The sequence below is a fragment of the Pygoscelis adeliae genome, unplaced genomic scaffold, assembly GCF_000699105.1.
Source record: "Pygoscelis adeliae isolate BGI_AS28 unplaced genomic scaffold, ASM69910v1 Scaffold113, whole genome shotgun sequence".
Taxonomy (NCBI): Eukaryota; Metazoa; Chordata; class Aves; order Sphenisciformes; family Spheniscidae; genus Pygoscelis; species Pygoscelis adeliae.
The window spans coordinates 16,106,362-16,122,113 of record NW_008825108.1 but is presented as its reverse complement, the minus strand read 5'-3'; the positions used below and the strand labels follow the sequence as shown (position 1 = coordinate 16,122,113).

The 15,752-nt window shown below is 35.9% G+C and overlaps 1 protein-coding gene across 1 annotated transcript in view; it reads left to right on the top strand.

Annotated features, from left to right (window-relative positions):
- Positions 1-15,752, top strand: part of IMMP2L (IMP2 inner mitochondrial membrane peptidase-like (S. cerevisiae)) — a 487,018-nt gene that overhangs the window by 307,604 nt on the left and 163,662 nt on the right. The window contains exon 3 of the mRNA XM_009327638.1: positions 6,117-6,182. Within this exon, the coding sequence (XP_009325913.1) occupies positions 6,117-6,182 (66 nt within the window). The remainder of the gene's footprint in view (positions 1-6,116; positions 6,183-15,752) is intronic.

The window sequence follows — 15,752 nt, the reverse complement described above, 5'->3', positions numbered from 1 at the left end:
TATTCAGGTCTAATTTCTTTCTTCTTTTTGTAATAGCTATTGTGATAATATCTGCTGAAAAATATAATTGCTTTTGTGTGTCTGCTGTGTGCCTGAGCATCAAACATTTTGTTTGATCATTATCCAGGATCGGTAGGTTACTTTTTTTTATTTATTACAGAGACTGCATGCTCAGCAGGGAATGATTTCACATAGCATTTGGGGGTACATGTTAATATATCCCTTTGGGGAATAGAAATGAATCAACTGTCTTCCTTCACTTATCTTGCTGGGATCTTAGGATACAGCTTAAAAAGCACTCTCTCTCTAGAAAAGCCTGTAGAAACTTCAGTTTCAAGCTCTTAAGCATGATTTGCTGTGGGCGCTCCTGAGAAGAATATAGTTAGACAACTCAAAGATTGAAAGAAGGGTCAAATAACACATACAAAAAGTGGAAATATTATGAAAATGTCAAGATTGAGCAAATATTAGGTAGCTTATGGAGCAGTTATTTACAATTGTGCTAAGCAATAACCATTAGAGTAAATAAATAATCAAAATGATGGAAAGGGAAAAGTTTAGGAGCAATATTGTGACTGAAGTACTCATTTGCTCAATCAGGAAAGGAGAAAGCCTTCAGAGAATTGTCAGCATTTTTATCTGACAATCGCTTGCTAAACAGTGGGTTTTCCTGCTGGCTGTATCGTTCCTCCTGTCTTTCCTGGCAAACACGTTTTGCAGTACTGCAATCCCATACTGTTCAATATAGGGTTGAACATAGAAGAATGGATGCTTGTATAAATTTATGTGTGTGTGTGTATAAATATGTGTGTGTGTGTGTGTGTACGTATATATGTATGGTTTTTGTAAAAGCATATAATTAAAAATAAAACCAGAAATAAACATTTCATTTTCATTGGAGAAGTGATATTGAGGTAATAACTAGAAAAGGTTGTCAGTGCTTTCCTGAAATAGAACAAAGTGTCACTTTCTAATAGAAATTCAACTATTATTCTATCCCTCCTCAAGAAACTAACTCTTCTTATGAACTTGTCAATTATTAGTTTATTTCAGACTGTGGATTTGGGGATGCATCAGTGATAAAACCCAGCTGAAGCTATCTGACCAGTCTTCATCCTCTCAATACTTTCTCTCCATGATGATATGCAGTGTATCTTCAGCTCCGAAAAGCATTTTTTTTTTTAAAAAGGAAATTGAACTCTGTACAGCTCTTCTGCTAAAGCATGTCTTTTAACTTTAGAACTAAATGTGTGTGTAGGGAGAGGAGGGTTCCTATGCAGTCTGCATTTTTTTCCCCAGCAGTATCAATTGGATAGATAAAGGGAGACCTGCCCCAGAATATTGCGTAGGCTGGAGGTTAGAATATTGTATCTTGAAGTACCTGCTGGGGATGAATAAGGAATTTGAATCTGCCCTAATCACTGGGGTGATCTACTTTCACCTCTGCTTAACCTAACTCTCTCAATTCCTTTTCAAACAAATGACCAAACGTGAGAGGCTTTAATCCAAAGTTAATGATGTCCTGACGATACGGGCATTTGTTTTTCTTCTTTTACTGTGGTGGAATTGCTCATTAGTTTTTAATGAAAGCTGGGTGTGGATGAGGATGAGGACTATAGAGCTGAAAGTCAATACAAAATAAGAGAAATGTACAGGTTTACGAGAAGGAGCTAGGATTATTAGCAGAAGCTAACTGTGGCAGGTTGCTTACACTGAGTTGCTAAGGCTGCATCTGGAAAACCACACACAAATACATACCAAATGTATAATTTTCCCTTTGTTTGTCTTAAAACTCTGAATCTGGATTTTGATGTCATGATTCATGTCTTTGTGCATGAGGCTGGCATTTCTGCATTGCACTGTGCATAAGCTTAAAATTTGGAACAAATTAGAAATTGTTGCTAAGGCAGAGTGAAATGTCCCATTATCAGAAGGTATTTCAGACAGAGAGGATGTTGCTCTTTTGTTCTATTATTTGCAGCCAGCCATCAGGTGATCTGTAGGTGAAGTTTAAAGAATTGTTTTGACAGATAAAATAAAAAATATTTATCAGTCTTGGATGCTACACAGGCCATTGCTTTCTTTTTGTATTATGCACTGGTCATTCTCCTGAGGTGCTTTAAACTGCTGTTTAAAGAGCAATTAGTAACAATGAGTTATCCTCAAACTTGATGGCTTGAGGGACACACTGCTAGACTTGCCTGTTTTCCACTTTTCTTCATGGAAAAAGGAAAAGTGACTATGAGTGGAGTAGAATTCAATCTGCATTTAAGAAGTGGATTTATTTTCCAGAGATATTTTTCCTAGTGCATTCCTGATGTGCTGCTAGCTGCTACTTGTGCATTAATATTTGTAATGTGCTTGAGATTTTCATAGTCATTCTGACTCTTCCTACTTGCACTGATGTCTCTAATTCATGCATAGTGAAAAATGGTTATATATTGTCCTGGTTTCGGCAGGGATAGAGTTAATTTCCATCCTAGTAGCTGGTACTGTGTTTTGGATTTAGGATGAGAACAAAGTTCATAACGCACCCGTGTTTTAGTTGTTGCTAGGTAATGCTTACACTAGCCAAGGACTTTTTAGTTTTCCATGCTCTACTGACTGAGAAGGCTGCAGGTGCACAAGAAGCTGGGAGGGGGCACAGCCAAACTGGTCAAAGGGACATTCCATACCATGTGACGTCACGCTCAGTACATAAACTGGGGAAAGCTGGCCGGGGGGGCCCGCTGCTCGGGGACTGGCTGGGCATCAGTCGGCGGGTGGTGAGCAATTGTACTGTGCATCACTTGCTTTGTGTATTATTATTATTATTATCATATTATTATTATTATCATTTTATTTCAATTATTAAACTGTTTTTATCTCAACCCATGAGTTTTTCTCACCTGTGCTCTTCCAATTCTCTCCCCCATCCCACCGGGTGGGGGGGAGTGAGCGAGCAGCTGCGTGGTGCTCAGTTGCCAACTGAGGTTAAACCACGACATATGTAGATGAGGAAATATTTTTACTGAGGAAAATGTGATCTTAACTTTTTGAGAGGCTGATTTAGAAAATCATCAAGGAACGGTGACTGCTCTGTGAAACATCAGATATGGATCTGGCTGGTAAATGTACGGATGGTTGTTATTAATTCATATTAATGATCTTTATAATTTCTGAATGACATCTTTGGGAGACAAAATATATTCAGTGTGTAAGAAATCTCATCTTTTCCCACACAATATCACTTAAAAGGAACATGCCTGAATATGAACTTTCATATAAGGAGAATGAAAAAAACAGTGTAATTTAAGAGAAGTGCAAACAGTTAAATCAACAGTTTCTTTTGTTTTTCTATTTCTTTTTGTTTTGAACAAATCCCATTTTCAAAAATTATTGTTTTTTACCTCACTCTGATATCAGTGAGAGAGAAGTACTGTACAATTACTGGTTACAATGTTTTGGCTTTTTTTCTCCTTCATTGTTTAATTTGTTCTATACCTGCTGTGAAATTTCAAAGATAGAAATTGCCTATATCTGCGTGGTTTTGTGATTTCCATAATCAATGAAATCCCAGTGTTACACTAAAAACCTTTCAGGAAGGCATCAATATCCATCACTTCAGAACTAGTCTCTTACCTCCTGTTCAATCACTGTGGCTCTTGAACGAAACATTCTGATCACCTCTTGAAAATCCTTGTTTTAAAAGTGCCCATGTTATTGGCCAGTTTGAGCCTGCTGCTCCCTCTCTTACCAGTCCTTTGCCATTTTCATGAATTATAATCAGAACGTTAGTATAAAGTTTATTTTTAAACTATTCTGGCTTCAAATATTAAAAATATTCCTGATTCATAAGAACTATCTACAAGGAATTCCTTGAAGTCTTTCTGATAAATTATGTGTTTTGGTTAAATATGTCATTACTGGCAGAAAAGTAACCACAATTAGAACAAATACTCAGATCTTAGATTTAGAGTGATGTTTATTCAAGGTCATTACTATTTTTTGCACAAGGAAGGCAAATTACGGGAGAGGTCAGTAATTGCATTACAATATATACATACTAAGCAAGTGAAAACGCTTACATGGGGAATTTCAAAGAACCTTTTGAAAGTAAGGTGTTAAACCAGAACACACTTTTAAAAGAGTAAACTTAAAATTTGTTTTCATTCAGTCTCTGAGAAATGCACAGTTCATCACACACATTAAATATTATTTCCATTACTTAAATTTTATATGAAAATATTACAATCTGAGCCTAAATGAATTAAAAATGAAATCAATTAACAGTAATTTTTGCAAATATTTTTAATTTATAATAGCTTGTAATAATAAAGGTGTGTTTTTTCTTAGACTGTGCTCTGATTGAGAAAGAGAGGTGATCAATGCTCAAATGAGTGTGCGTTGAGGCCTGCTAGGGAGCAGCATCAGAAAGTGCTGTGGATAATCCAGATATTTGAATCATATGAGCATCTAAAACTTGATTAATTCCTCCCAAGACTGACATGTAAAATATTATAAAAATATGTATTCTCAGCCTGATAAAGAACATAAAAGACAAGACTGAACTGGAATATACAACTTTTCAGGTAAAATGAATGGTAAATAAAATATTACTGTAAATGATATCATGATTTGAAAATTCCAGTGATGACTAGGGAATCAAAGTATGGTCCTTATTCATGTTCACTAGTTGACACTGCTTTGTGAAAACAGGATTATCAGGCTTGATAAAAGTTTCACTTGTAAAGTGAAACCATTTGATATTTTGAAATTCAAAATTATGCTTCTTGAATTTTGTTTCATACATTGAAATATAAATATATTTAAAATATATTGACACACACACAAAACCCCAAACCACTTTTAAAATGTTTGGAATACTTTTTCAGCTTCATATTAAAAAAAAATTGAATAAGCCTGAAACTCTTTCTTTTTAACGTTTGGAACTGAAAGTGAACTGCAACTGCCTTTAGTCATGGAGCAGTGCAGACAAGTTTTTCATCCAGACTCATCTCAGCTTTGCTTTTTAAGGAAATGTAATCTTAGTGTGCTACCAGTTGACCAGAGAGGAGCTCAAAGGTACTGGTCTGTTGTGAGGATGGCATGGCCAATGCTTTTAGGTGTGAAAACTGTAATATAAAGCTCTTGCGATTGCATATCTAGCAGGCTGTATTTGGAGTCTAATACACAGAACCCAAGCATCAGCAGAAAATCAAAACCATTTGTTCCTTCACTGACTTTCCTATATACAAGCAGCAAATAAAAAGAATTTTTTAAACAACATGAAAATACTCTACTAAGTTTGCATAGTTAAATAATTAAAAGTGAAGAATGAAAGAAAAAAGAGGTAAAGTATATAGAAAAGAAAGAAATTTTATGGTGCACATATGTCTACATTAACCTGTCAAAACTACGGTAGAATAACGCTTCTAATAGTCCTATCTATTAATATGCATCCAGGAAGTTGGAGTATTCAGGCTGGGCATGGAAGTTCAGCTTTGCTTTCTCATACTACTGTGTAATGTGTGGTCAGAATCCACTCAATAAAACATGCTTATAGGAAAATAACTTGAAGTGAAAACATGGTATTGCATTAAGCAGCTTTGGATAAAGCTGAAACTTTCAGAAAATTTTACAACTTTTTTTAAACTTCCACAATTCCTTAGGCAAGGTTTACCTAAATTAGTGATAGATATTAATATAAAGTAGGGAGATTTTTTTTCCCAAAGTAAGTGAATGACACGAATGTTTAAACACGATATGATGTTAAAGTTTGATGGGGAATTCAGGTTTTAAGACATTAATCTATTTGCAAAGGTACCCTCTTCATTGGCAGTGGGACATTCTACTTTGAGTGTTGTGGAGTGTATTTTTCATGATAAAAGGTATGTTGAATATTGTGGTGTTTGTAAGCAGGTCATTTTTCAGCATCTGCTTTTCAATAATGGTTTGCAATGAGAATGATTACAGTAGCTTCATGTCACGGTGGAACATCACGATTGATGTTATATCAAGGAGAACATGGAATCTCCTAATGACTTTAATAGTGTCTATTTCTTTGTGGAATTTCTTTTCGTTTTCTTAAAACAACGGGAACATTACTGATTGTATAACCTTATCCCCTGTCTCAGGTCTCCTAGAAACCCTGAACAGAAGATCATTAAACGAGTGATTGCTCTTGAAGGAGACATTATCAAGTAAGTATTTTAAGCCTTAGTCTCTGAGTCTTTATAGGAATAGTGCAGCTTTTCAGTGGATTTTAAATCAGTATCCTAGACAACAAGAACTTTCTAGTATTTTCTTTCTATTTATTCTTAACAGGGATGTCAGCATTATACCTGTCTCCTTTTTAATGAGAGGAGAAATGCTACACAAAACTGCTCACTCTCTCATGAAAGGTACATGGGTGCAAATAATGCTTGTTTCTTAGAATATCTCTGTCACATATCAAGGCAGGTAATTGTGCAGCATTTTTCAGTAAGATTATAGGGCTGTAATTTTTCATTTAGAGAGTCCAGCTGCTGTTTCACACTGTGGTTACAAATAAAAGTAGGGTTTTTTTAGGGTTGGGTTTTTAAATTTGTTTCAGTTTTTTGTTTTTGTTTTTAATTTATTTTATTTTATTTTTGAGACAAAGAACCCTCATAGATGACTGCCTTCACTGCAGTGTATAGGGAACTGCAGGGAACATGGTGGAACTGACTTGGGGAAAATTATTCTATCAGAAAAAAATTGCAGCAAGAGTAGACTCTAGAGTACTTCAAGACTTGGTTTACTCTGACAGATAGACCTTCCTACTGGGGCTGGTTGGAAATAAATTACTAGTAGATGTAAATCAAAAGTTTTTGTGGGAACAGTATTATTTTGATGAAAATGCTTATTTGAAAGGGTTTCTTTTTCCCAGGTACAGAATAGAATTGGCATAGAACTGGGAAGGTAAATCCCTAGTTTCCCACACTAAGATATGAATGACCCTGGGAATTCTCGGACAATATGGCAGACTGAGACTCAATTCATTTAGGTAATGATTCTTGCTCTGGTGTAGTGAATACTTAAGAAGTACTTGGCAGCTGCGGTTCAAATAAAGGATTTGAGTGTGGTCTCAATGAGCCCTAGTTAATAGCAGCACTGGTGGTCTTTTGGGCACTATGGAATATGTGTGTATCTTTTTTTTTCCCCTCTTGCAGTTGTTATAATTTCTGTTTTATTGAAAAATTCCAAATCATCTCAGTTTGAGAAATGAAAATAAATTCTGACATTTCTTTTGAAGCAAAACATCTGAAATAACAGACACTAAGAAGGTAATCTGATGTCCAAAAACTGTGGACATCTACAGCTAAAACTAGCTATCACTTTAAAGAACTAAAACCATAGGAGTAGTGTGTGCTACTGAGTGATACCTTTTATAGAACTATGTCCTTAAGAAGGTACTTATTCCTTGATGTAGTTGATATTACTGCTATAATTCATATAAGTGATAAGACTGGTATTCATGATTCAGTGTTCCTTATTAATTTCTGTAGCAATGTCAAAAAGAGATAGCAATATAAGGCAGCTTCAAGTGTTACTTTTCCCTGTTCTATATTATTAACATATTTGTCTGAATTTTTGAAACTGAATGTAGTTTTTGATAATACAAAAGACATTTAATAACTTAAATTCCAGCTGTAGGAAATTAATTATGCTGTACATTCAAATGCCTTAAGACTCTGAACTTTTCATTAACTTCTGTGGGTGTTCTTGGCCAAATGGACAAAGGTGTGGGGCTTAATAGCTGTGAGAGTGTGTGCAGAATACTGATGAGCCTGCATGTTAGTGAATCACTCATGGGTACAGAAGACTGTACAATGATCCTCGTTTGTCTTTGGTAAAACAGGTTAGATTATTTTATTGATAGAAATATTAATCTCAGTAATTCAGATGTGCATTTTTTCTATTTGAACGCATGAAAATTGTTCCTGAGCCTTTTGCTTTAACTGTAGAAACTAGTTTTTAGCTAAAGAATAAATTATTGGACTACTATAACTTGTTAAGTTTTTATTACATATTATTATCCCTTAATTGTGTATATGTAGGAAATGTAAGTAATACTTGCCACTTTACATAGCACTAGGGTAAAGCAAAAGCTTAGATAAGAAGGTAAAACAGCAAAGGTGGCAAGATTTTTCTAAAATATGTATTATTTTTGTAATGATACTGCAAGCATGTATGTGACTATTTGTGACTGAAACAGACAACTGGTAACTGAAAGGATGTGTAGAAAACAAAAATAGAAGATTTAAACTCCTATTTGATATCTGAAGACAGTCTTTATTACAAACCAACAGGAATTGGTTTTGATATCTTAAAATTTTATGTCTATAGATTTTTATATATTGAATTATTCCTGATCAGCATACAGTGATGCTCTGAATGAAACTGAAAGTAACATGGATCATGTACAAAAATGTATCCAAAAGTATGGAACTCTTCCCTATTGTTCTGGCTCTTTTTTGATATGGATGAACATGATGCAAAACTAATATATACTGACCTTAGAGGAACATCTGAACATCCTTGTTCCTAATATCAAGTCTTTGAAGTGGAGTATATATGCCTGCATGCTAAAAAACCCACTTCTTTCAGCCTTTTGCTGCTCCATTGATCAATCAGAATTCCTTCTTGCTGAGAAAACATCCAGTCTCACTGCAGAGCAGTTATTTCAGTTCCAGGGTACAGAAAAGTGGGCATCATCAGTTAGATATGGTGGGGTTCTAGCACTTGTGGGGCTGTTTCTGGGTACAATGGTTTTGCGGGGAGGCGGTGGTTATAGTTGTGTTGTGCTGGACATTTTATCTGGAAGGTTAGTGCAATGTACAAAGTCTATCAGTTGCTCTGCAAATTTTGCTTGGTGTCACGTGACAGAATTAATTAATACACACTTTCAATGATGAGTCTTCCAGTCTTCCATTGTGAAGAAAGGTTTGCAAATAATTGTGAGTTGGAAGGTGTTTTCATTTAGTGCTCCATGAGATAGATGATCGACAATATCGTCTGTGAGTCTGTAGTTATGCTTTCATAGATGAATGAATTATCTTTATTCAATCTATTTGGTGCATGGTTAGGGATAATTTGTCACAAGAATGCTGTGTTTTCTCATGTTATCAATGAACATAAGTTAGTTAGCATTTTACTATTTGTTAATTACTGAAAGTAATGAAAGATCGAATAGGCAGAACCATTAGTACCATAGGAAAGGTTCCTTATGTTTTGACTTGAGTCCAGATGTTATGACTCCACAGCAGAAAAATCCTGTTTTTCAGTTCTTCATTTCTAGAAGCATTAAATAAGATAAAAATTGTGACATTTTGAAAATAATAATGACTGACTTCTCGTTTTTGAAAAGGAATGTAGGCGAGAGGTTCATTTCGACCTTTCATTTTGTATTTTTCAGGTAGTCAGACATTATGGACTACATAATACTTCACCTTTTGAAATATGCTTTGAGGGATTGAAAAATGCTACAAACTCACTGAATAAAAATTCTGGCATTTCAATTTTCTGTTCTTGTTTCCAGTCTAGTTGGTAGTCCAGGTGAAATGAGTTTGGTAGTGTCTTGTAAATCCCCAGAAACATGTAGTACATGCCACAAACCTATAACAGATAATTTAATTTGGATAAGCTAGTAGAACTTCCTCCTCAAAAGAATTTAAAGAATAGACAGAAAATCACCATTTATCCCTTGAGAATGAATCTGTAGGTCAGCTTGTATATATACAATATTGCAAAGTGTAGCTCCCATAGATCAGGTTTTGTTTTGTCTTCCATGGATTCACAGAAGAATTAACTTTAAGTAGGAAATCATTACAATGGTTCCTGAAGACTGTTTAAATGATAATTCTTCCAAAGGAAGCCTTCTTTTAAAAGTCAATATAATCTAATTTGTTAAAAATTAATGTTGGTATTATGAAACACTTTGAATAACTTGAGATTGAACTTATTAAAACTCATTTATCTTAAATGCATTAGTGGAAATTCAAAAATCTATAGCAATCTATCACAGATGAGTTATGGTATGGTTTCAGTAACACAAATAAATGAAGGTTTATGCAAAGTAAACCAAAACTGGGATTAAACTAGTAACATTTAAAATTAAGTCTGTTCAGTAACTTGCTGAACTAATTTGTTTTCCTTCTGTCTGTCACAGTTGCACAGGTCTGCAGGAGCTTGGTGTGCCAATTCTGTTTCTTTTGTATAATTGTTTGCTTCTTAATGCTGTACCTGATTTAAGAATGATTTGTGAGCCCCTAGGAAGAGTAATTTTAAAAAGCTTTGTCCAGGGATATTGTTAGGCTATTTAGGACTCAGTGTTCTGAGGACCAAGTGGTTCAGCAAAATGATGTTGCATTTAAGTGTTGCATCTTACAAAACTGCTCTGAAAATGTGAATAAGGAAATACTCCTTGTCTCTCAGAGCGTGACAATGCAGAGATAGACCATTATATTATTAGGCTGTAGGTCTAAACCAAGCTCCAGTAACTTTTCAACTTTCACTACAAGGTCCATCATTAAATTGTAGAAGCTATTGCCGCAGAATGTTAGGAAGGACAGAGATATAAAGGGGTTCGAAAAAGGAGTGGAGAATAAATAGAAATAAAGCCCGTCAGCAGCTATTAAATGCAGCAATCACAGTATAACTTCATGTACTCCTGTTGTCAAGTTCATGCAGGTTGTTATATTTCTTCCATCAAAGATGCCATACTGCCTTAAAATATAACCAAAATCTGGTCATTCTGTCCACTTGTTGGAGAACCCTTTCAGCTTCAAACAAACTGTTCACTACTCCATGCTGGTGTTCGGTTGTATTTTTATCATCAGAGAGTAGGTGGTGTCCAGTATCCTTTCAGCATGAAAAAGACAATCAACAAGCTTTCTTACTGGTTTTTTTTCGCTGAACTAGCTCAATTTCATTGGATAGTTATGGCTGCTATTTGTTTTCACTGAGGACCAAGGATCGTTGTCCAACAAAACAGCTGTCTTCATGCAGAGACTCTACTACTTGATAGCAACTTGTGTTAGATTATACCACAAAATTACTGCCTGCCTCTAGGAAGCAGAATAGCCTTCAGCATAACTCAGACTTTGCCAGTGTTGTGGCACAAGAATGTCTCTATAGGTAACATCTTCACGGCAACTACCTGGCAGGAATTGCATCCAGACCTTTGACGTTTAATCACACAGAAATAATTTTATGTTCACTAGTGCTAAGGGTCTTCTTGTTCCCTTTCCACCCCACCACCACCCTGACATACACACAGAGACCTCTGGTAACTGTTCCGAGGTACTGGTGATGTGGTAAGGTACTCCTTGCAACGGCTCAAAGTTAGAATAGGAAAATGGAATATCAGTAAAAAACATCAAAAGACTAGGAATCACAGTTGATCATGATACACAGGCTATGTTTATGGCTGTATCCTATTCCCTTCTTCCTCAAAGTCTATTGTCTTTGTCTTTGGGTTGCGAGTATAAATCTGTGAGTGTGGGGTTCCACATTGACAAGAGTGCTAGTGGGATCGACAGAAATGAGAACTGATTGTACTCTACAGAGACACAGCACTGTCCTCAGACATTGCAAATTTTGGAACATCTTTCCTTTTGACTAACTAATTGCAGTCTTCAGATAGTTCTGTCTTTGTACTTTATGTATCTAAAGGATGTAGTAGCAGTCAAACTACCCCTTAGACGAAAAACATCATCTTCCAAAATGTTTTTATTTTGTGGCCATGTGCACAGAATGCATGTCTCATAGGATTTATGCAGTTTATTTTGCACTACTTGTTGTTAGGTACTGATGGGATTTTTTTAAGCCAATGAGAGCTTTTGTTAGGTTCCAGCTATACTGCTCTGTCATGACTCTTCAGCATTGATCGTATCCTTGCAAGTCTCCTAAATAGAGTTTCCATTGATTTTGATTCCATTTCCATATGCAGAGTCCTTGCATGACTGGACTCTATTTCTGTAAATGCAAATGATGTATATTGGTACAGCATCTTTTAAGCTATAAAAACAGTCTGACAAGCCCGGGATGAAGATTTTCTTTATCCATAATGAACTTCTAAGGTTCTATAGATCTTTAGGCCCAGTAATGAAGGTCTGCAAAGCTGGATTTCTAAAATATGGCATTCTTCGTACTCACTATAAAATATGGAGAAAAGTTTTTGCTTTGCAAATGATTTTGGTTGCCTACTATTTGAGGAAGGTGCATGAAGAGACAGAAGGAATAAGAATAGAAGGTTGAATTTCAGGAAAAAAAAGTACACATGTGCTATCTTTTGTTTTCAGAAAATACAGGATAAAATCATTTTTCACAAAGGCAAAAAAATATGAAAATGCAAAAAATGAAAAGACATAGTTTTCCAGACTAATTTTTTACTTTTTTTTCCACATTGGAAAGTGCGAGTGTTAATATTATAGCAGTATTTACTCATTGCTCCATGCAGTAAGGTCTTCATTCCTTTAATATCCATAACATTTTAAAGACATATTTTCTTCTTAAGAGTACAGATAGCAGCAGTAAGATTGCTAAAAGATCATGTGTATCATCAATACCATTTCTCTGATATTTCAGTTGGTTTCATTTGTCAAAATTCTCTGAAAACAATGGAGTTACAATGTAGACCCAGTGTGACCTCTGGAAGTCTTAATATTAAAGGAAAAAAGACAATGTAATATGATTCTCTGAGATTGTACAGAATTTGCAGTGTTAGCTTATAGAAAAAAAGAAACAACATATCCTATTACCTCTGAAGTGAGAAGGTTGGATTTGGACAACACTAAGAGACAATAAAAGAGAGACCATCAATAACACTAGTTTTCACAGAGTTACTTTTCAGACTAAACCCAGAAGTACTAAAAATTGAGTATGCAATTACAATTGCAATATGTACTCAGCTGCTCTCTATTAATGTGCATCTGAACCAAGACACAAATGCATCTACAGGAGGGAGAGAGGGTTTTTTTATTTTTTTTTCCTTTTTTTCTTTTTTTTTTTAGTTCAATTAGAGAAGCAGCACTCTAAAATGCAAAAAGCAGCATCCCTTTTAGGATGGCATATCTGTGAACACTGTGCATAACGAGTCTCAGTAGTGTTCAAAGACTATTTTAATCTGCCAGAGTAATAAACTGTGGGGAAGTTTTTTAAATGCTCTGTAGGCACCTTGGAGTAATATTTCTCATGGCTTTCAATAAATCCCTGTAGTTATGCAGCCCATGGTTATTGTGAAGTATACTCAGTATATGCAGGAAGTGTATCTGCAGACACTTATTGCCAGCATTAGCTGTAGCTGTGTGAAGTACCGTTCTATCTTGTGCTAATTTACATTATAGTACTAAGAGAAAAGAGGCAGACAAGCACTTTATGTCTTTATCATTGAAAACTACAACGATGGAGAACAGAAATCTGGGGAAGGAGTTGGGAAAAGTACTGTTGAAGTATCATGGCCTGTCTGGACTGCGCTTACACCAGCACCTGAGAGCATGTAACTTTTGCTGTTTTATCCCACCATTGGTCAATTGTGAAGTTCTCTGCAGTGCAAATATCCAGCAGAGTTATGATCACCAGTTCACTTCTCCTGACTGCCTTACATGTGCTGGACACCAAGTAGAGACCAATGTAAGAATGGATAATACGACTAATAGGCAGGTCTTTATTTTCTACAAAATTATTTTCTAGGATGTTGAGGCCTTTCGATAGGTTTTAAACACAAACATTATGAACAGGGCTGTGATACACACAAATGCTGTTTCAGAAAAAGAAAAATACCATTGTGTCATAGACCACACATAGACTTCTGTGTCCAGTTTTGGGCAGGAAAGACATCGATAATCCAGAACAAGTTCAGCAGAGGCCCCCAAGCCCTCAAACTGGTCAGGCGCTGCAGCGCTTGCCCTGTCAGGAGAGGCTGGGGAAATGGGACTTGTTCAGCCTGGAGAAGAGGAGGCTTTGAGGTCATCTAACAGCAAGCCCCCAGTACCTATGGGGAGGTTAGCAAGGAGGTGGAGCCAGGCATAGTAGTGCAGTGAGCATAACTTGAAACAAGAGAGATTCAGACCAGAGAGAAGAAGAATTTTCTCCATGAGGATGGTCAGGCTGTGGGGCAGTTGCCAGAGAAGCTGTGGTCTCCGTCCTTGGAAGTGTTCAAGACCTGACTGGATAAAGCCCTCAACAACCTCACTTAGTCATGTAGCTAACCTGGTTTGAGCAGGAGGTTGGACTGGAGACCTCCTGAGGGTTCCAACCTGAACTATCCTATGATTCTATGATATCTGATACTAATTTTCAAATGCATTACACCACATTTAGAGGAACGTTATCTTTGTTAGAAGCTTAAACAAATGCAGTGTATTCATCTCATTTAAAAGAGAATGTCTTTTGTAGGCATTTTTTTTTAAAGAAACACATTTGATTTCTGTTTCACTGAAAGTTGATTTGCTGCCAAGTCATCAGATGATTAGAAAAGACATGCATACAAGTATAATCATCTCCATGGGAAGCTCAAAAGCTTTTTATGAAGATTTTAAAAAAAGTGAGCAACGATTGAATAAAATGCACTAACATTTAAAAAATCCAATAGTTAATAAAATGCTTTAATGTATTTTAATTTTCACAAATTATTTCCTTTTTGCTTTCTAAGCTACAGATACAAATGACATTGGTGGTCTGAAATTTGGCACTGAAATCCATACTTAGGAATTAGAATAAAGAATATATTTAGTAAAAATGGTCTTTGTTCTGAGTGGTTTAGGACTTCATCTTCTCAACGTTTAGATGGCTACTTAAGTAGTTTCTGGATAGAAGTTGAGCTCCATGTCAATTCTGATGCTCATCTATATGTATCACATTAAAAGCTCAGTATGACAAGAACAAAGATGGGGGGTAGGAGGAAGGAAATAGTATTAAACCCATTTTATAGAAGAGGAAGTCAGGATGAAAGACGGTGGTGTAGGCTTATGCTCATGTAAGAAGTGTGTGGGACAGCCATTAACTGCACTCCCTGGGTTCCTCATCTCATAAAATGAACAATAAGTTCCAGTGTTTGTCAACAACAGATTTTTCTATATGTACTGGAGGGCAAACAAGGTTCAGAACCCGGTAATTCTGTGCACTTTCCTCCTGTAAATCGAAAGTACAATTTCTGTTAGCTTGAGCAGTATTAGGATCAGGCATATCATTATGTTTGCAGATTGAAGGAAAACATGCTGAAACAGAAGAGTCTACTCTGAATAATGTAAATAAATCTTTCTGGTTATTTCATTTTACAGCAGTGCAAAAGTCCTCTCTCTTTCTTACTTGAATATACTTAGGGTGTTGAACTCAGCCAGTGACACAGTGAAAGAGTCGTATCCACCTACCAATAACGGGTAGAAAACTATATCTTGTGAATTAGACTCAGTAGGGGGTGGTTTCATTATCTGCATCGTTATCCTGGCTTCAGAGTCCCAAATGATGACTTTTTTTTTTTTTTTAAACTGAATTCCTTTGTCTCCTTTGAATGAAGAATTAAGCAGACTTTCTGTTCATTTCAAATCAAGTAATGGTCAGGTAACTGCAAGTGACTGAGTTGGTGTTTTTTAAAGGTATTGCTTTTTCTCTGCTGTCCTTCCATTGCTTCTTTCTCTCTCTCTCTCTCTTCCCTCCTTCCTTCCATCCCCCAGAGCTGGAGATACTGCTCCCTCATGTGATTCATTTAAGCTCACCACGTGCATGATACCACTCCAGTCTAAAGAAGA